Below are 21,798 nucleotides of genomic sequence, written 5' to 3' on the forward strand. Positions count from 1 at the left end.
CTACTTCCTGGTCTTACTATATTTAGTACAGCAGGGACATGCTTAGCATCCTATGCTGTCTGTCTGCTTTACCCAACCTACTGTACTTTCTAAGGAGAACTGGTAAGTGTTACACACACAACACAACACACACACCTATAGAAATATATTTGAATTCCTGACACTACAACTAACAGTTCTTGACTTTTATTTTACCAATGTGTGATTAATATTTGGGGATGTTTTCTCAGACAGCCTGCTGCATCCTTGTCACATTATGCACTATGCAGCCCGGATGACCTACATGGCTGCTACAGGGAATAGTTCTGCTCTTTTAACCCCATGTTGCTTGGATGTTATAATCTAATCTAATTATCTTCTTTTTATATCTCAAAGGATATGTATTTAATGGCATACTATATTCCACTATCTATAATTCTACCAGTAGTGGTGACATAATTAAGAACATTTGACATGCCCCCCTCCCTCACAAAAACCACATTACTGCGCTCACGATTATGCTGCATACTGGCCCTTACACACACTGTGTTATGCCCCGCAGTGGCCCCTGCACGCTGTGTTATGCCCCGCAGTGGCCCCTGCACGCTGTGTTATGCCCCGCAGTGGCCCCTGCACGCTGTGTTATGCCCCGCAGTGGCCCCTGCACGCTGTGTTATGCCCCGCAGTGGCCCCTGCACGCTGTGTTATGCCCCGCAGTGGCCCCTGCACGCTGTGTTATGCCCCGCAGTGGCCCCTGCACGCTGTGTTATGCCCCGCAGTGGCCCCTGCACGCTGTGTTATGCCCCGCAGTGGCCCCTGCACGCTGTGTTATGCCCCGCAGTGGCCCCTGCACGCTGTGTTATGCCCCATTGTGGACCACCCATGAACAATTTTACTCTGGAGAGACCTAGGGGAGGTGACAAACTTATAAAAACAATGTTACTTACCTCTTCCTGGCTCCGACGCACTCCCCGCAGATCTCTTCAATGTTGGACCAGACGTCACCTGACCCATGCTGGCATTGCAATGCATAATTACCCTGGCCTAGGCCACGTGACGTCACCAAACAGCACAGGAGAGGTAAGTAACAGTGGGGGTTTTTTTTATGTTCCTTCACCTTTTCTGGCCCTCCAATCATTTTAATTCTGGGATCTAATTGCAGTGTTTGTGGGGTTCGTGGGCCCACAGCCTCACTTACTGATCCACGCTCCAGCTCGCAGAAGGGGAAACACAGGTGGCCGTGAGCAGGAGTGGGGATTGTTAAGTAAATAGAGCCTATTTAAAAAACAAAATCAGGGGCGTGTTAATGTTCCAGGCCCTGTGGCAGAGGCTATCGCTGCTACCCCAGGAGTTGTGCCTCTGACCAGTGGTGTAGCTAGCAGGGAAAGGTGGTGGCTGCTCTGGGCCCATTGCCTCTGTGGGGCCTAACTCAGGGCTGCCATTAATACATGCTTTACTCTTAACTAGGTCGGTGTCTGCAGACAACGTTCTATTTAAAACTCATCCTAGAACTGTCTTGTAAACCGCAAGCCACTTCAAGTACGCAGTTTAAAATGTCTGCTTGTCTGCACAGGCGAGCTCGATAACGTCATAGCATCACGCCTCCTGTGCTGAGACACAGATGTCCTATGCGTGAACACGGAGGTGGTGGTGGTTCCATCCAAAGGATTGCAGGAAGGTGAGTATATGTTTTTTGTTTTAAGAGCAGGTGTGGGTATTTCAAAGAGGAACTTTCATGTCCTCAGGCACATGTGGTTTTATAGACCGCTAGAAAGCAGACACTTAATTCAGTTAACTTTCACAGAATATGACCTGCGTCTCGAGATATCATTGCCGTTAATTTCGGCACTGATCTCTCCCCACTGTCAGAATGGTGTTCCTCACAGTCTAACGTCATCGCTAGGCTGTGAGGAACACCCTTCTGACAGTGGGGAGATGTTGGTGTCAGAATTAAGTGCCTCAATTTCTTCAGCCAGAGGGCACATACCGGGAAAGCCGACAGTGCGCCTAATTCAGCGCACTGTCTGCTTTCTAGCAGTATAAAAAAATAAAAAAAACACGCATGAAAGCTCCTCTTTAATTGTGTTAGGGGGAACTATAATTATAAGGTAGGATTCGTTAGGGGGCATTATGAATACAAGGGGGAGGTTCTGGTTTATATGGAATCAGCGGCACAATCTAAAGGAGCAATTAATTTAGAGTGGCACTTAGGCTTTACTTAAGGCTAAGGCCCATCTAGTGGGCCACAGCAAAAAAAAAGTACTGTAGGAAAAAGTGTTCTGGTAAATGCTTAGCGGCGATTCCCCCCCCCCAAGTACTTTTCACAGATAGGAAACTTTTGTGGACATTCCGCTTCCATTATTTTATTTATTAACTTTTTTTTTTTTTTTTTTCTCATGATTGCAAAACTCAATGGATGCCTTAACAAGTCATTGGAATCATTTGGTTGGTGTTTAGATCTGTTGTATGATGACCTCAAAACAGCTGTCTGCAGATTGGTCCCTGTTCCTTTTGGAAAGTTGTGTTCTGGTTTGGCTTTATTTATAGATTGTTACTAAGTTTCTGTAATCCTAAGCATTTATCTTTCAGAAACTACCTTCCAAAATGTGACACTTAGGCTAAGGCCCCACAGACCGTAATCGCAGCGTTAAATCGCTGCGGAACCACTGCATGATCGCATTGTGGTTCTTTCCGCAGCGCTTTGAAGAGAAAGTTCACAGAGTTTTTCTCTGCGGACTTTCTCTTCCCATTATATCTATGGCAAAGCCGCCGGCTTTTCTGTAGATATACCGTAATTGACATGCTGCAATTTGCAGAGCCGCAACGGCTTTGCAAATCGCAGCGTGTCCGCACTGCGTTTTTTTTTCCGCAAAGTGGGCATGGGATTCGCATGAATCCCATCCCCATTGCTTGCACTGTAAAACGCCGCGATTTTTCCCACAGCGTCTCTGCTGCGGGCAAATCGCGGCGTTTACGTCCCATGGGGCCCCGGACTTAAACAAGTTCTCTTTTTCCCACCAAGGAGTCTTATTTGTATGTTATCTATAACTGTGTCATAGCTTCAATTAAAACATAAAGACTTGACTCCAGTATGAACAGAGCCTTAATTGACATATTGGCATCCCTGCAACACAGTTTTGGGGTTCCATGGCAGCCAGGGTCCTAAAGAATACTGCAGGTCTGCCATGTGTGAGACTGTTTGGCTGTGCCGGAGTCTAGTAGGTTGACCTTTTATTTATAAGCTGATAAGTATTATGTGTCCCGTGTACATGTTACATTATCTGGAATGAAGAAGATTGTGTAAATGGAAATCAATGTGTCATAGTGATGCAGTGAGTTGTAAAATGGCTGAATCAGTACAGTACTGAACTGATATAAAGCTGTCAATTCAGTAGACTAGCTGTCTTGGCATTTGGAGAGCTCATCCTGTCATAACTCATTATGATGCAATGAGTTCCATTCACACAGCCAGGTTCAGTCTAGCAAATATGACATGTACATGGACCAGATTACCCAGATAGGACTCTGTTATGTAAATATGACATTAAGCCCTTGCCTTCATCGTCCGTACCATTAGGATGAATGGGCACAGCTTTATTACATAGTAGAGCCCCAGCAGCAGTGTCTATTATCAGAGTCCATCCATTCGATTCTTCAGTAAAACTTGACCAAGGCATCTATTTATTGCCATGTTTGAGAAGATGACAGTCCCTCAGAGATTCAGGGGTAGCAATATGTTGCTGTGACAGCTGGGAGCTAATTGAAGACTCCCTGGATTGTCATTATTATAGTATTACAGGCTGCTGTAGACATCCTGTAATATACTCCATGCATTAGCATTGCACATTTTGTACAAGTGATAAAAAGCTCACACCAACCCCCTTTCTCAAAATCAGAAATAAAAAAAAAAACAAAGACCTACAAATTAGGTACCGGTATTTTTGTGTCTGAAAGTGCCTGAACTATAAACATTTGAAAAATAACTTTACCTTGTCTGTTATCTAAATCCACCACATCCTTATTTTTTACTTTCCATCTTCCCAGTTCATAGTGCTGAATATTAAATGGTACCATTATGAAGTACAGTCTGTCCCCCCTTCCGACCCCCCCTCCCCCCCCCAAAAAAAATAAAAATAAATAAATAAGGCCTCATAATGCTCTGTGAACAGAAACCTAAAATTCAAAAGTTATGGTTTTTGGAAGGTGGGGAGTACAAAAAACATTTATTATATCTCCTTATCTCTACTTTGTTTACAATTTTCTACTTTTAATCCCCTTATCTGTCCTCTAGGGGAAGGAGAACTTTTGCTATCAGCATAAAAAGGTGTTAGTATACAATCAGCATGTGCATCAGTCCGTTTTAAAGTGTCCAACTGAATTCATACGGACAGATGGCATACTGATGTGTGAACCAAGCATAAGGGTGCATTCACACTGAGTAAACGCTAGCTTATTCTGAACGTAAAACACGTTCAGAATAAGCGACGTCTAAAGCAGCTCCATTCATTTCTATGGGAGCGGGGATACGAGCGCTCCCCATAGAAATGAATGGGCTGCTTCTTTCACTCCGTGCAGTCCCATTGAAGTGAATGGGGAGTGCCGGCGTGTACGCTCCGGCATGAGCAGAGCTTACCGTATACGCCGGCACTCCCCATTCACTTCAATGGGACTGCACGGAGTGAAAGAAGCAGCCCATTCATTTCTATGGGGAGCGCTCGTATCCCCGCTCCCATAGAAATGAATGGAGCTGCTTTAGACGCCGCTTATTCTGAACGTGTTTTACATTCAGAATAAGCTAGCGTTTACTCAGTGTGAATGCACCCTAAGGGTGCATTCACACTGAGTAAACGCTAGCTTATTTTGTAGAGTAAAATTACACTTGTAAATTTTGCTATCCCATTGACTTCAATGATATTTTTTTACAAGTGTAAAAATACGCCTGTAAAAAATACGCCTGTAAAAAATACGCCTGTAAAATGTCATTGAAGTCAATGGGATAGCAAAATTTACAAGTGGAATTTTACTCTACAGAATAAGCTAGCGTTTACTCAGTGTGAATGCACCCTAACACTGTCTAATTAGCAGTGGACAGTGTGGAGCTGCTTCAGCAGTCTGATCTCGGGAATTCTTGTGAGATCAGGCAGTTCTCTCTTCACGTGGCTGCACAGAAGACCCGGAGAAGCGATCCAGGCCGAATATTGAAGAAAATATAGATCATTGTATAGGGGCTAGACTTAGGTCCACAGGGTGTACTGGGCACTTATGCTCATTGCTCAGGGGTTTCTTTACTTCCTTGTAGCAATGTCAGTGAAGTTCTCCTTCATCCACTTCAATACGTATTGAAGTATACTCTGCCTGGATCGTGTCTCCGTGTATATAAGGTTACGCTGGGATGGTATTTTTCTCCGGCCCATTTACATCAGATGTTCCCCAATTCTCCCCCGGTATTTAGGAGGTTATGTGGAGAGATAGGTTCTATACTTCATATCCTTTGGGAGTGCCCCACAGTAACTGAATACTGGAAAGAAGTTTTTGATATTTTGGATAAATTAATGGATGGTTCTGTGCCTCAAACTCCACAAACAGCTCTTCTCCATTTAGAATTGAGCTCGATTCCATCTCCAAATCGAAAATTAATATGTAAGATTTTAGTTATTGCTAAACTAGTAATTGTTAGGAAATTCAGAGAGGGAATGGTCTGTGAATTTCCTAATCTGGATGGTTAGTGATCCTCTGTGACTTTAGTAATTGTTAGGAGTTGGAAACAACTTTCAGCTCCTTCTGCTCGGGAATTCGTAACTCTTATCGACACTACTCATACCTATGAACGAACAATAGCATTGGGAAATTTGTCCTTTGCCAAATATAACAATATTTGGAGAGTGTGGAGAGAGAGCTCATATTGTACCGCCTATTAATATACTGTATGGTACTGTAGTTAATCCTCAATTACTATTATCATACTTATTGAGGTCTCGCCAGAACGACACTGGGGCTACTTGATCTATATTTTCCAAGTTGTTTAATTTACTGTGATCTTCTTTTGTTTTTCCCTTTCCGTTTTGTTTTTTGTCTTGTCTTATGTCTCCCCCTTAACCCCTTAGCGACCCTTGACGTAACTGTACGTCATGGGTCGCATGGGGATGTATGGAGCGAGCTCACACGCTGAGCTCGCTCCATACACGGCAGATGCCGGCTGTATAATACAGTCAGGACCTGCCACTAACAGCAGCGGTCGGTGCCCGAGCCGATCGCTGCTGTTAACCCTTTACACACTGCGGTCAAACGTGATCGCAGTGTGTAAACGGCGGCATGGGCGGCGCCGGCGGCATGGGCGCCGCCATGTTTTGCCGATCGCCGCCCTCCTGAACGTCACAAGAGGGCGGTGATCGGTTGCTATGACAGCCGGAAGCCTATTGAAGGCTTCCAGGCTTGTCTCTGCACTAGATCTATTAGACGATGCCAGAGGCATCGTCTAATAGAAGTGCTGCGATTTTCCTATTCACTGCAATACTGTAGTATTGCAGTGAATAGTATGAGCGATCAGACTCCCTAGGTTTCAAGGTACCTAAGGGGTCTGATCATAAATGTAACAGAAGAAAAAAAAAAGTTTTTAAAAGTATTAAAAAAAATAAAAAAAATATAAAAGTTCAAATCACCCCCCTTTCCCTAGATCAGCTATAAAAGTAATTAAAGAACATTAAACATAAACATATTAGGTATCCCTGCGCTCCAAACTGCCTGAACTATTAGAATATTAAAACATTTATCCCGTACTGCGAACGGCGTAGCGGCAAAAAAAATAAAAACAGCCAAAAAGCGTTTTTTTCAACACTTTGCCTCCTATAAAAAATTGAATAAAAAGTGATCAAACCATCGGATCTTTCCCCAAATGGTATCAATAGAACGTCATCTTGTCCCGCATAAAAAGACACCACAACCAGCTCCATACATGGAAATATGAAAAAGTTACAGGTGTTATAACATGATGACACAAATTTTTTTTTCTATTTTGCAAAGTTTATCATTTTTTTAAAAGTATCAAAAAATTTCAAATACTATATAAATTTGGTATCACCGCGTTTGTACTGACACGTAGAACACAGGTAACATGTCATTTGTACCAAACAGTGAATGCTGTAAAAATTAAACCCATAAAAAAATGGCGCAAATGCATTTTTTCTCCAATTGCGCCTCATTCTGAATTTTTTTCCAGCTTCCCAGTACATTGCACAGCATATTGTTGCCATTACAAAGTACAATTTGTCCCGCAAACAATAAGCTATCATGTGACTCTGTGAACTGAAAAATGAAAAAGTTATGGCTCTTGAAATGTGAGGAGGGAAAAACGAAAATGCGAAACCAAAAAATGGCCTGGTCCTTAAGGGGTTAATATTTACCTATTGGAGAATTAATGTAATTTAATTCCTATTAATGTATGACTGTTGTATTAAAATTTAAGTAATCCCTTAATAAAAATAATTGAACCAAATGAATGACACAAATACTGCCAGAAAATAGTTGTCCGAATGTTTAGTCATGCTTGAACTGTGCTACATATTTTTAGATGTATTAGCGGGTAGTACAATTTTTTTTTTTTTTTTTTTTTTAATTATTGACCTTACCAAAGGATAGGTTATCAATAGGTTTGCGGCCTAAGGAAAGGACATAGAATGGCACACTTAATGTATGCAAATGATGTCATTTTATCCTTACCTTAGGCTGCCAATTGGCCTCAGCCAATGTGTGGCAAAGACTTCTGCTAGAACAAGACAGGGACAGGACAGCACATCCTACCTTGCTTTTCTGACCTCCAAAAAAATGGATCCACGGCACTAGTTAGTGTATAATGGTTGCAAACAAATTGTTCATCCATCTGCATCACTTTGCTTCTTTTCAACCTGAAACCTTTGGGTTTTCTCACACTAATAAGTGAAATTGACAAACCGCCTTGCCTCTTCTGGGTGTCCATCGATCCCTTGGTGTTGTCTTTTGGCTACTTCTTACCTCTGGATGACATTGTGATGCCATACCATTGGGTCAAAGTGCTGTGATAATGCCACACTGCACATGAATGGGCCTCAGTGATGACCCAGAGATGCTTGATGTCAACCAGGGGCCGAAAGAGGGCGGAAGAAGATTCCAGGGGACCAGTAGATACCCACAATAGGTGAGGCAAGGTGACTATTGTATTCACAAATTTCGTGAGGTTCACCATCTCTACACAGCAGTACTCATGGCCCTGTTCAACCACACAGATGTTTGTTTTAATGTAAAAAAGAGGCTGCATATTTTGTATTTTTACTGTTAAAAAACAGACAGCAGATACTTGATATGTGAGGAGCCGTAGACTTGCTGTCTGTAGCCCACCTAGTTTCTCTGTTTTGATTTGGTGATTTGCTTTGGCATACGTAACTGGAGTTGTTGGCTGCCATGGTCACTTGACTGCGTTGGGCTGCATTCGCATTTGTGCTGTTGCACTGTACACCTGAAATCAGCAGACAAAAAAAAAAAGTTCCTTCACATACAATTGGTTTTAAAACAACAGATCCCATGATGGTCGACTAGGTCCATTGGGCTCCATATGTAACCACTATTTTAGTGGCCCACCTATTCGTTGTTCTGGTCCATTGGATATCCAATGCAAAGCAGAATTTAGGATCAAACCATTTTTGCTGGACACGGATGGAGAGATGTAAAAAGATAAAATGGGAGAGACACCGAGCGCCAATATAGTGTAGTAATTATAAACACTCTTGGTGATGATGTGTAGTTAGTCTCTTACCTATTGGTGTTGTGAAATAGTCACAACTCCATATGAGGATATAAAAGGTGTTATAGCAGCAGCTCTTTCCCTTACACTGTGAAACAGCGTGATGCAATGATAGGTGATTCCTCAGGCAAGCCCGACAGGAGTGGAGGAGTAGGGAGTAAGCGCGCACACCAACGTATGATCTTGAACAGTTTATTAAACACGACGCGTTTCGGGCATCTGCCCTTTCTCAAGTGTGATACAAACTGTGTAGTGGTGAATACCAATATGCTGCTTCGCTTCTGCAGAAGCGAAGCAGCATATTGGTATTCACCACTACACAGTTTGTATCACACTTGAGAAAGGGCAGATGCCCGAAACGCGTCGTGTTTAATAAACTGTTCAAGATCATACGTTGGTGTGCGCGCTTACTCCCTACTCCTCCACTCCTGTCGGGCTTGCCTGAGGAATCGCCTATCACGGATGGAGAGATGGTCTGGGGTCCAGGAGAAGAGTATGACGTAACTTTTTTTATATTATAGAATTTTCATCTATACAGGTTCAGGGCTGCAGCACACACTACTGTAGTGAGATCTGTGTGTTGTCACTTCCATTTATAACTGAATCCACAATGCTTTTGCCGCATCTGTCACACTATGAACCAGGGCAACAATCATTGCAATGAACTTTAATTTACAATGGGGGTATATTGGGTTCTTCTCAAGTATTTAATTTTGACATAGGCCCTGTTCTCACCTGCATTGCTATTCTTAGTTTTGGATTCAGTAACACTGAACATGAGAATCAGAAGAAAGAACTTTGCGTCATAGTAAAATTTTAACCTTTTCATTTGTATGGTATTGGTGTTATGTCTGAATGTGTGTACAAGATTACAGTAAGTACACAAGTCCATGTAATGACTTCAGAGGTTTTGTAAAATGAAACAGAAATAAACAGTAAGTGGCCATTAACAATTGTGTTTTTTGCCTTCTAGATGTCAAAGCCTTAATATGACTTTTCAGTGGACCGCTGTGGCACTGTTTCTATATGGTGAAATTGGAGTTATTTTAATTTTTTGCATCCCATTTATTTCTCCATCAAGGTACTATTTTTACTAAATACATTCAGTGTGTTCAAGTTGAATGTTCTTTGCATGTACTGTACAATGTATCATTCACTTCCTTACAAAATGTGTGTTAGCTTGTTGTAACATCATCTCGCCACACAGCACATATTTCAGCTATCCCAGAGCTATATGAAGAAATATGATCTCACTCGCTGCTTCAGATATTTTTGGAACAGCTTAGATGGACTAAGCAGTATGCAATGCAGTACCCAAAGGTTACAACATGGATTCTCATTCATGACCACTCATTATCCTGTGAAAAGTGGTACTGCATTTAAGAGTAATAAGTGCAACTAAAATGTGTCACATATTTGGGTAAACTGTTGCAAAAAATCTTATGTTGCTTCCCAAGGCATTCTATTGTGGATCACAAGGAGGGGACTGTAATACGGTGTACAAATATGACTTGTTTTCATGAAACAAGAAGTTAAAGCAATTGGAGTTCTCATAGCAACTCCTGACAATTTTGATATTTGCTGTCAACCTAATGTCCAAAATTCTGCTTTGATTAATTTTATAATAAACCTTTATAGCTGTTGAAGCTTAGATTTTTCTTATATAGAGTTTCAAGTCTTATGTAAAGATGACCTTTCATGTCCTCATAGATGTGCAGTATTCTATACCACTATAAATCCAATGTCAACTTTTCCGGTATGCACCCCTGTTCTGTCAGTGCCGTTAGTTTTGGCACGGATATCACCACAATATCAGAAAGGCAGGCCTTAAAGCTCTTCACTGGGCAGTGAGAAACACCCTCCACCAGTACAAGTCTACGTAAGAGAGGAGTTATTGGTCTCAAATTAATGGCACTGATTCCTCCAGCCCTGGTGCTGACAGTGCACTGAATTCAGCACCCTGTTGGCTTTCTAGTGGTCTACAATACTGTACATCTATGAGGATGTGAATGGTGTGATTTGAGCTCTCTCCATAACCAGCGGATCTTAGCTGTATAATACAGCCAGGACCCGCATCTAATAGTTGCGATCAGTGCTGACACTGATCACAGCTGTTAGCACTTTAGATGCTGCGGTCGCCATGTGCACCGCCATCTTTGAGCGATCGCTGCCCTCCAGATCGTCATTGGAGGGATGCGATCGGTTGCCAGGACAAATGGGGGCCTATTGAAGGCGTTCCTCACCGCTCAGTGTTACAGCTGGGCGGTAAGGAAGTCCTCTCACAGTATAGCGCTACAGACTGTCAGAAGGGGCGTTCCCAACTAGACTGTCAGGAACACCCTTCTAAAGTGAAATTGTACCGGTAAATGCACTGATAGCTCTCCCCTCCCCCTCCCCAGGACACTTAAGGGGAAAACTGTCAATGCACTGAATTCAGCACACTGTCTGCTTTCTAGCGGTATATAAAGCTCATGTGCCTGAGGACATGACAGGTCCTCTTTAAGATAATATGCTGTTTACTTACATCCACCACTAGAGGGGATATGTATACTGTCATACAGGAGAGGCTATTTGTATTAGTGCAGTTTGTCCTGCAGATGTCGCTTTGCTACTCCAGAATACATACACAGTCCAAACTTGTAAACCTTATCTACCAACTTGTAAGCTTATGTAACATCTACTTGTTGTTATTAACAAAACCAAATATATAGAATGATACAGTGGACAAAATTGCCATATATTTTTTACTTTTTGGCCTGAGCTGTGCTTCCTAAATCCATTTGTCTAGATAGTCACACATAAATATTAATATAAAGTGAATAGTTCCTTGGCAGAAATGTTTTTAAAACCTTAAAAGGAGTTTTCAGTTTTTCTACAAGTAAAGCTTGATCACTCTGTACATACACATTTCAATATTTTAATATACTTCAGTATCTCACCATTTCTCAAGATATTAGTTTGCTCTGAGTAAATGAAGGCTTGGTTTTCTACATGCAGATACTGAAACCTGCACATATCCAGTCATGCTCTCACCCGAGACGTTCAATTGGTACCAGGCAATGTTCTCTGATCTAAATGGAGACTGAAGCACTGCAACAGAGAGACTGAGCAGTTGTTGATCATATATGTAGCTCACAAAGCATTGCCTAGGCTGATACAATTGTATCCGTTTCTTTCAAGTGTGTTCCCATTCACTCACGGCAAAATGTTATCCTAAAAATGTGGAGGAAGTGAAATAAAGTATATTAAAACGTTTTGGAGTGTTTCATTCATGCAGTCAATGTGTTGGTAACTGAAAACTGGGAAAACTCCTTTAAATACCTAGAAAATTGCATTTTTTTTTTTTCATTTATTTTGTTTATTGTTTTAAATGTTGAACTGTTTCTCAATTCTTAATACTTATTTTTTACATGGTTAACTTTATTTCATGGGCTTTTGTAAATATGGAGAGAATTTGTATGACAGTACAATTGAATATTATCAGTAGTAGTAATACTTCTACCACTACTACTATTTAAAAAAAAAAAAAAAAAAAAGTGTTTTGTCTCTAACTTGTATTTGTTGCATTAACCCAAATACTGTCGTAACCTTTTTGCCCGATGAATGCCTTTTCATTTTAAATTTGTAATTTTTTATTTATTTATTTTTTTTACCTGGTTTCATAGGTTTCCTTTACATGATTTTATTCATTTTTCAGATGGAAGAAAATATTCAGGTTTCAGTTATGGAGCAAAATATCTTCCTACTGGAACAAAGCATTTTTATCAATCATTGTTATATTAATCGTCCTTTTCCTTGGTAAGTGGTTTTCTTTTACCTTTAGAAAAAGGGGGGCAACCTACCGACTCAGTTATAGTCAATAGGGTCCCTTGGTCTCTGTTCTTGTCTTTGACAAACTGAAAGAACAGAAATCAAAATGTTATAAACTTTGCAAAGGCATAATGAACAAACACAATACAAAGTAGATTGGTAACAGAGTACGCATCCCATGGGGAACAGACCTTTTCAAATTCTTCTACCCTATACGGGTCCAGAGTAGAGGATGGGATGTGTACTTCCATTGGTGTGCAGTAGCCAGCATACAAAGTTGAAGCAGCGGCTTCAGAGTGTTTTTCCCTACTGGCTGGGTGGGTAGATTAAGTAGATAGATGTGGGAGATTAAGGTCTAGAACTATTTGAATTAAGGTACGAACCTCTAGACTGAATTAGTGGATAGGTCCACAATATGTGTAATTGTGAGTCCCCCGTGGACCCACACCACCAGAAGCAAGCGTACATGGCCATGTTCAGATGTTGTGGGGGTGTAATACCAATGGAGCAACAATTTGTGGGAAGTGATTTTCTTAATTTTGTAAAGTTAAAGGTGTTTTCCCATGGACATAAAAATATTTAAATTTATAGGTCATTAAAAGTAGTTATAATTAAAATTTCTGGGACAGGGAAACCCAGCCATGATTTCCCTATTGTAGCTGGTTTATCAGGCAGGGATACTACATGCACGAGAACATATTCCGGCCATAATAAAGAAATCATGGCTGATTTTCTGACCATAGAAAGGTCTGCATTCATCGTTGTATTCACTGCCAACTGATCAAGACAAAAACCTATCACCACTAAGATAGGTAGAGAAAATCTTTAACCCCTTCCTGTCGCAGGAAATTTTTTTTTTTTTTTTTTTTAGTTTTTGGCTCTCTACTTTTCTAACCCCAGAAAATGTTTCTATTACGGTGGATGTTAGAAAAGTGTTAAAACTTGGCTAAATTTTTAATTACTTATATTTGCAAAAAAAAAAAAGTTTTTTTTTTTAATGATCTAAAAATTTCAAAAAGGTTATGTCTGTTTGAAAACCCTTCTAGGCTCAGTACATGCAGAATGTCGGCTTTCATGATCTGTGCCCCAGGTGCAGAGCTATCGGTGCTGGTACTGTAGCTCTTCACTGTCAGGCGGGTGTTCCTGACAGTCAGGAACGCCCTTCCTCACAGCAGCGCCTATAGACCATCTATGGAGGAGTACTATGAGGAGAGGGAGGAGGTCTTCCTCCCCGCTCTCACAGTGCAGCGCTATAGGTGCTGTGTTCATCAATTGATATGCACTACTCCAATTAATTATTTTTTTTTTCTCTAGCCCTCACCATTCCTGAGCAATCACTGTAGTTAAGTTCAGAGTCTGATCTGCTATATAAGCTTTCAACTGTCAAGTGGGTGGTCTTGGACCAAACAACATGATTATATCCCATGTAAAGAATTTGAATTAGATTTTTACATGTTTCTTTCTCTGGCTATGTTTTTCCCAATTGGGGTGTGAATGGGATTAATATCTGATAGACATAGCTTCTAAACTGTCCAAAATTGATACATGTGATCAACTTTATGTCTAAAATTGATTTTAATAGAATGACAGCTTCTGATATGGGTTTCTGTGTAGAGGAAGAAGTAATATGATACTGATGTTCCTATGACTTAACACGCAACATTTCTGTATACAAAACATAAAAGAACCCTCTGTGCTAGGACGGCCACTCCTGTCCGTATCATTGAGAAGCATATAGGAAGCCCAACTTCATGCCCTTTGTAACTGTTTTCACTTTGTTATGGCAACACAATATTTTTCATTTGCAGAATAGTATTGAGCCACTCCTAACATTAGACTTGATTAAATTTGGTCGGAATTATTCGACATGACAAAAATCTGTTTCTTTCCTTTTCAGAATTTATTTCACTCGCCAATGCAATCTACTCTTCTTTACAGATGTGGTCATTACTTACTGTCCCAAGTAGGGCTTACAATCTAAATTGGCTATCTGTATATCTGTAGTGTGAGAAGAAACTATAGTACCCTAAGGAAACCCATGCAATGTTATCTCATGTAAAGAGGGAATGTGCTGCTGACAAAATGCAAACTGTGTGGGAGCGAACAATCCTATTAATTGTTCATTCATACAGTACAGATATTGGCGCATGTACATGCCAGTTTAACAAGCTACGGCATCATAATATTTGATATATGATGGTTGTGTGTCTCTGTAATTAGAAATGCTGACTAAACACTTTGACTCGGGCAATCTAGTCGAATCCTGATCTTCTCACATGGCACAACTATGGCTCCATGCACTTTTTTTTTTTTTATCAAATATTTATTTATTAATTTTTTTTATTTCAACAATAGTAGGGGACAGGTAGGGTATGTTCACATGGAGGCTTTTACGGGCAGATTCTGACGCAGAATCAACCTCAAAATCTGTCTGCAAAAAAGGCTCCCATTCATTTCGATAGGATCTGCTTTTTTTTTTTTTTTTTTTTTTTTTCAGCTAGCAGGAGAAAAATAGCGATATGCCAAATTTTCCTGCGAATTCCACGTGTGACTCAGCCGTGGCACGAGACTCCCTCCCGATTAGGTCCATTCATTCAGGCCTAATCAGGAGCGGGATGCCGCAGTCGCATCCCATTGCGGCTAGCCGTACGGAGAGATCATAGAAGTAGTCTAAATAGTCTAAGGAAATCAAAGAGAGCTAAAGTGTATCTCGGGATGTATGTGTACATAAGATAAATTTATGAAAAGTGGGAGGTCCTCAGAGCTAATTTTCAAGTGTCATAGCAAAAGGTATAAATTCTATGTCCATGCAAAATTTTATTTTTTAATTTATTAAGACACTAGCTGGTACCCGCGACTTCGTCTGCGGTGATTGTAGAAGTGGGTATATACAGGTGTGGGTAAGGTTTTCATACTGTGTATAAGGTATGGGATATGAAATGTAACTTTGTATCTTGTTTTTGCTATAATTCAGAGAATACGTCAGACTTTTGTGTTGAAGTTACTTTGTATTTGAGCTGCTATACGGTGTTGTGAGAAACGTTACATAGTGACTTTGGGACAGAGGTGTTTGAAGTTAACCCCTTCCCGTCGATGGCATTTTTTGGTTTTTCATTTTTGACTCCCCTCCTTCTAAACCCCATAACTTTTTTTATTTCTCCGCTCCCAGAGTCATATGAGGTCTTAATTTTTCTTGGGACAAATTTTTCTTCATGATGCCACCATTAATTATTCTATATAATGTACTGGGAAGCAGGGAAAAAATTCTGAATGGGGTGGATTTGACAAAAAAATGCATTTCTGCGACTTTCTTAGGGGCTTTGGTTTTACGGCGTTCACTGTGCAACCAAAATGACATGTCCCCTGTATTCTGTGTTTCGTTACGATTCCGGGGATACCAAATTTATATGGTTTTATTTACATTTTGACCCCTTAAAAAAAATCCAAAACTGTGTTAAAACATTTTTTTTTTTTTTTTTTTTTGAAAAGTCGTCATATTCCGACAGCCGTAACTTTTTTATACGTCCGTGTACGGGGATGTATAGGGCATCTTTTTTTTGCGGGGTCGGGTGTACTTTTTAGTTCTACCATTTTCGGGAAATGTTATTGCTTTGATCACTTTTTATTCAAATATTTTTATCAGAATCAAAAGAGTGAAAAAACGGCGGTTTGGCACTTTTGACCATTTTTACCGCTACGGCGTTTACCGAACAGGAAAAATATTTGTATAGCTATGTAGAGCGGGCGATTTCGGACGCAGGGATACCTAACATGTATGTGTTTCACAGTTTTTAACTACTTTTATATGTGTTCTAGGGAACGGGGGGTGATTTGAATTTTTAATCCTTTTTATTTGTTTTTATTTTTTTTTACTTTTTTTTTTAAACTTTTTTTTTGCATTTATTAGACCGCCTAGGGGTATTGACATGGGTGGGCGGTGTCGCGGATTGTCAGAGCGGTGGGGGTCGGCAAGCATGGCTGCTCCGGAGCGTTAAAGAGAGCCTCCTGGAGTATCGTTAAGGGGAGGGGCAAAGTGGTAAAGTATATGTATATGAGATTGTGTGGGGTTAGGGGCGAGGCTGTAGAGGGCAATATGAATTTTGTGGCTTGCTATGGTCCAAAGTGTGTGAGATTGCAGAGATGGTGGTGTGAGTTTGGGTTTTGTGGGGGTCCTGGCATAAACGTATGTACGCTGTTGTGACGAAAAGTAGCCTATTGCGCAATCGAGTGTAGTGACTATGTTTGTGGAAAATTTCAGCCAAATCGGTCGAGCGGGTTTTGCGTGATTGAGGAACAAACATCCAAACACACAAACTTTCACATTTATAATATTAATAGGATGTAAATATTATTTTTTATTTTGAATCCACTGTATATACAATGTTTTTCCTGTTGTGTTAATGTCTTAGGCTGGTACTATTACCTGAAGAGGTGTAGTTATGTGATGTGTAATTTATAAAGGTAATCTCTTCTAGTGCTTTTAGCTTATTGCACATGCTTTAAGTTATTTAGATGCTTGAGGACTTTATCATATGGAGCATCATTTTTCTTACTTTATAGATGCTGTCAGAGAGGTGAGAAAGTATTCTGCAACTCCAGCAACTGATAAATCGGCAAAGCTTTACTCGAACAACTATGATCATCTCCATATGAAGCTCTTCAGAGCCCAACGTAATCTATATATTTCTGGATTCTCTCTCTTTCTGTGGCTGTAAGTAAAGTTGTTGTTTGTTTCATGTGTAAAAACAGAACATTAACAGAATTTTGTCTTTACTTGCTAAGAATAAGGGCTCATTCACATCAGTGTTCTCCTCTCCGTAGTTCAGGTTTCTGTTTCCTGCCTAAAACAGAGGCAGGAGACGGAAACCTGCAGGAGACTTTCTCACCCATTCATTTGAATGGGTGAGAAAGCTGTGCGGCGGTGAGCGTTTTATGCTCTCCGCCGCGAAACCGGGTTTTATAATCCGGACACAGTCGAACATGCAGTACTCTGTGTCCGGATAAAAAAAAATCCGGTTTCGCGGCGGAGAGCATAAAACGCTCACTGCCGCACCCGGTCTGAGCTTTCCGACTTCTGGCATGCAGAAGACGGAAAGCTCAGAACGGACAGGTGAACGCTAGTGTGAACCTAGCATAACTAGTATATTTGTGGGATAACATAACCCAAAAATTGTGATTAAACTCCAAGCACAGATTGGGTAAGAATGGGTTGCCATCTGTCAGGATATGTCCCTGAAGGTGCCATGCAGATTGCCAGGGTGAATTACAGAAGTCTTGAGAGAGTGTAAATATTACCGTATATACTTGAGTATAAGATGACCCGAATATAAGCCGAGGCCCCTAATTTTACCACAAAAACTGGGAAAACTTATTGACTCAAGTATAAGCCTAGGGGGGAAATGCAGCAGCTACTGGAAAATTTCAAAAATTAAAATGGTCGGAGTTTTTGGGTGCTGGAGAAGGGGAGGGGGTGTTTTGGTTGTCTGTCTGCCCCTTCCCTGAGCTTGAGGACTGAGTTTCCCCCACACACACACACACACTTGGAATTCAGCCTGGCTGAATTAACCCCTTCCTGACAGAACAGGAGCACTGCAGATACCCTATATTCAGTGGACTGGGCATTTTCAGATACAGGGATACCTAATGTGAATGTGTTTCACAGTCATTTGTTACTTTTATATGTATTCTAGGGAAAGGAGTGATTTAGAACTTTTATTTACTTTATTTTTTTTATTATATTTTTTTAAAGCTTCTTTTTTTTCACTATTTTATGGGAGATTCTATACATTACTATTGCGGCTGGTCATAGACTCCTCCCCCCTCAAAATAAAAAAAAAATTGTGCTATAAAAAAACTGTGGGCAAAAATGGGGCAAGAACTGTACCCTGTGGTGCCCCTGTACTACAGATCAGTGTCAGACACACAATCCCGGGCTCTCACATACTGAGGGCGGTTTGTGAAATAGTCTCGTATCCAGTTGGACAGGTGATGGGCCACACCACCAAGGTTCAGCTTCTCCCTCAATAGCCCTAGCTGAATGGTGTTGAAAGCACTGGAGAAATCAAAGAACATTATTCTCACAGTGTTGCCGGGTTTCTCCAGGTGAGAGAGAGCTCTGTGAAGAAGGTGGATGATGGCGTCATCTACCCCAATGCCCGGCCGATAGGGAATTTGGAGGGGGTCCAGAGCGGAGCTCACTAGGGGGCATAGGTGTGTCAGGACCAGTCTCTCTAGGACCTTCATCAGGTGGTATGTCAGTGCTACAGGTGGGTAGTCATTGTAGCCCATCGGGTTGGGTTTCTTTGGGACTGGTACCACACAAGAGTAGAGTTGAGCGAGTACTGTTCAGATCAGCCGATCCGAACAGCACGCACGCATTGAAATCAATGCACGCGGCGGGTTAAGCGGCCGGCTGCCGTCAAACCGGAACCACCAGGTGCTTCCATTCATTTCAATGCGTGCGTGCTGTTCGGATCGGCTGATCCGAACAGTACTCGCTCAACTCTATACAAGATGTTTTCCACAGTTGAGGTACCACTCCCAGTTTTAGACTCATATTGCACATGTGCGTAATAACGCCACACAGCTGGTCACTGCACATTTTAAGAACCCTTGCGCTTAAATCATCGGGTCCGTCAGCCTTGTCTGCTTTAATCCTCTTGATTTCCCTACACACATGAGACTCCTTGAGGATCAGATAGTCAGATTGCAGTTCATTGCAAGTCCGTGGGGGTTGGGTCTTGGTGTGTGAGGGGAGGGGGGTTGACTGACATGCTGGTGAAGGGAGAGTTGGTTTGGAGTCAAATCTATTGAAGAATAGATTAAGCTGGTTAAGCCACTTCCTGTCTCCTTCTGAGGACCAGCCTTTTGTTTATGTCCAGATATCGCCTTCAGACTGTCCCACACTTTCGAGATTCTACCTTCCCCCATCTGTAGTTCCATCTTCCGTCTGTAATGGCTTTCCCTTCTCTGATCAGTTGTCTCAGCTGTTTTTGCACCTCCCCAGGCCATTTTTGTCCCCAGACAAGGTTTACAAAGTGGGCATGCCACCTTATAAACTCAACTTGGATCCTCAATGTGCAGTCACTTCATATAATTATGGGCAAAGAGCCCAGGACCCATTTAAGAACTCAAGGACTGGCTGTTAGTATAGCCTTTGCTAGGACCATTTGAGTGTAAGAAATGCTGTTGAGACAATACTATGTGATGCTCTTCTTTTTATCTATTTTAGAGTTTTGAGAAGAGTAACTAATCTGATCGTTCAATTGGCATCTGAGATGGAATCTTCTGATGCTCTGAAGGCACAAGTGGAAAAAAACAATGAAGCAGCAAAAAAATACATGGAGGACAATGAACATCTGAAGAAGGTATGCTGACCTGTTTGATAAAAATTCCCACAAATGCGCTCACTCCCGATAATTAACTGATGTAAAAGGTCCTTTTACCTCTGTTCACATTAAGTTTATAAACATTTGGCATTTGCCCTGGGAAAGCTCACTTCATATTCACCTGGAGTACATCATAATTGTATCTCTTTGGTATACATCAGGTCATTATGTAGTGTTAGATATTTATATCTATCTATCTGGGACAACCGCTTTAATGAAAATCTCCATCTTTCTGTATTTTGAAGGTTCTGGATTCAAGCAAAGTCAGTGACAACGAACAGAAAATCAAAAGAGAGAATGAAAAACTGAAGAATGAAATTGGAAGTGGTAAAGAAGAACTGCAGAGAATGGCAGAAGGTGAGTATTGTTTGGGTTTAATATACTGTATGTGATATATTGTCTAAAAAAACAAAATTCTCAACTGTAGTTTTTACAGAACGGATCATAAAGACCAGTAATACACCATTAGCTTTTTATTTGACAACCTATTTATGGATTTTTTTTATTTTTTTTTATCTTTGTCATTTTCACAAATACAATAAAATGGAAAAAGCAACTGGTACTAGGGGCACAAAGTCCCCATAACTCATTAAGGATAACCACAAACTGGCCCTCAAGGGGTCTCTAGTATAACCATATAGAAAGTGAAGGACCAAGAAAGGAGAGAAGGTGAAACCAATCCTCTTTTAATTGTGACAATTCATAGTAAGTAAATGATTCTTCAGACCTCCTGAAAATTTGGCCTGAACCTGGGTTGGAGACTTGGAGTCCAATAGCTTTTCTGCTTGGTATATACAGTACAAGACAGTAAAGCTGTGGGGAGGCAGCTCGTAGCATGATGACCTTGACAGCTGCTTTATATGCCAACACTCCAGGCTCTGCCTACTAGTCCGTATCCATTTCATATTTCCCACATGAGGCTTCACCCATACAAGTTTCAAATAGATCGTTTCTGAGGAAGGTCTAAGGACCGAAACGTCAAAAGATTTATTTACGGATCTAGTTTATTGTCAATACTACTTTGCATTGTGTCAATGGCGTTAACAATCCTGTTAAAATAAAATCACAAACAATTTTTTTTTCCACTTTAACCCCTAAGTGTGTGCAACAAAATTATTTCTAGTATACACTCACCGGCCACTTTATTAGGTACACCTGTCCAACTGCTCGTTAACACTTAATTTCTAATCAGCCAATCACATGGCGGCAACTCAGTGCATTTAGGCATGTAGACATGGTCAAGACAATCTCCTGCAGTTCAAACCGAGCATCAGTATGGGGAAGAAAGGTGATTTGAGTGCCTTTGAACGTGGCATGGTTGTTGGTGCCAGAAGGGCTGGTCTGAGTATTTCAGAAACTGCTGATCTACTGGGATTTTCACGCACAACCATCTCTAGGGTTTACAGAGAATGGTCCGAAAAAGAAAAAACATCCAGTGAGCGGCAGTTCTGTGGGCGGAAATGCGTTGTTGATGCCAGAGGTCAGAGGAGAATGGCCAGACTGGTTCGAGCTGATAGAAAGGCAACAGTGACTCAAATAGCCACCCGTTACAACCAAGGTAGCCAGAAGAGCATCTCTGAACGCACAGTACGTCGAACTTTGAGGCAGATGGGCTACAGCAGCAGAAGACCACACCGGGTGCCACTCCTTTCAGCTAAGAACAGGAAACTGAGGCTACAATTTGCACAAGCTCATCGAAATTGGACAATTGAAGATTGGAAAAACGTTGCCTGGTCTGATGAGTCTCGATTTCTGCTGCGACATTCGGATGGTAGGGTCAGAATTTGGCGTCAACAACATGAAAGCATGGATCCATCCTGCCTTGTATCAACGGTTCAGGCTGGTGGT

General features: G+C 41.2%; 1 protein-coding gene across 1 annotated transcript in view; it reads left to right on the forward strand.

The window, feature by feature from the left end:
- BCAP29 (B cell receptor associated protein 29) overlaps positions 1-21,798 on the forward strand; it is a 41,799-nt gene continuing 20,001 nt past the window's right edge. The window contains exons 1-6 of the mRNA XM_075274133.1: positions 1-102; positions 9,726-9,833; positions 12,450-12,550; positions 17,123-17,273; positions 19,794-19,929; positions 20,196-20,307. Coding sequence (XP_075130234.1) covers positions 9,742-9,833; positions 12,450-12,550; positions 17,123-17,273; positions 19,794-19,929; positions 20,196-20,307 — 592 coding nt within the window. The 5' untranslated portion in view covers positions 1-102; positions 9,726-9,741. The remainder of the gene's footprint in view (positions 103-9,725; positions 9,834-12,449; positions 12,551-17,122; positions 17,274-19,793; positions 19,930-20,195; positions 20,308-21,798) is intronic.

Source organism: Leptodactylus fuscus, chromosome 5, assembly GCF_031893055.1.
Source record: "Leptodactylus fuscus isolate aLepFus1 chromosome 5, aLepFus1.hap2, whole genome shotgun sequence".
NCBI lineage: Eukaryota > Metazoa > Chordata > Amphibia > Anura > Leptodactylidae > Leptodactylus > Leptodactylus fuscus.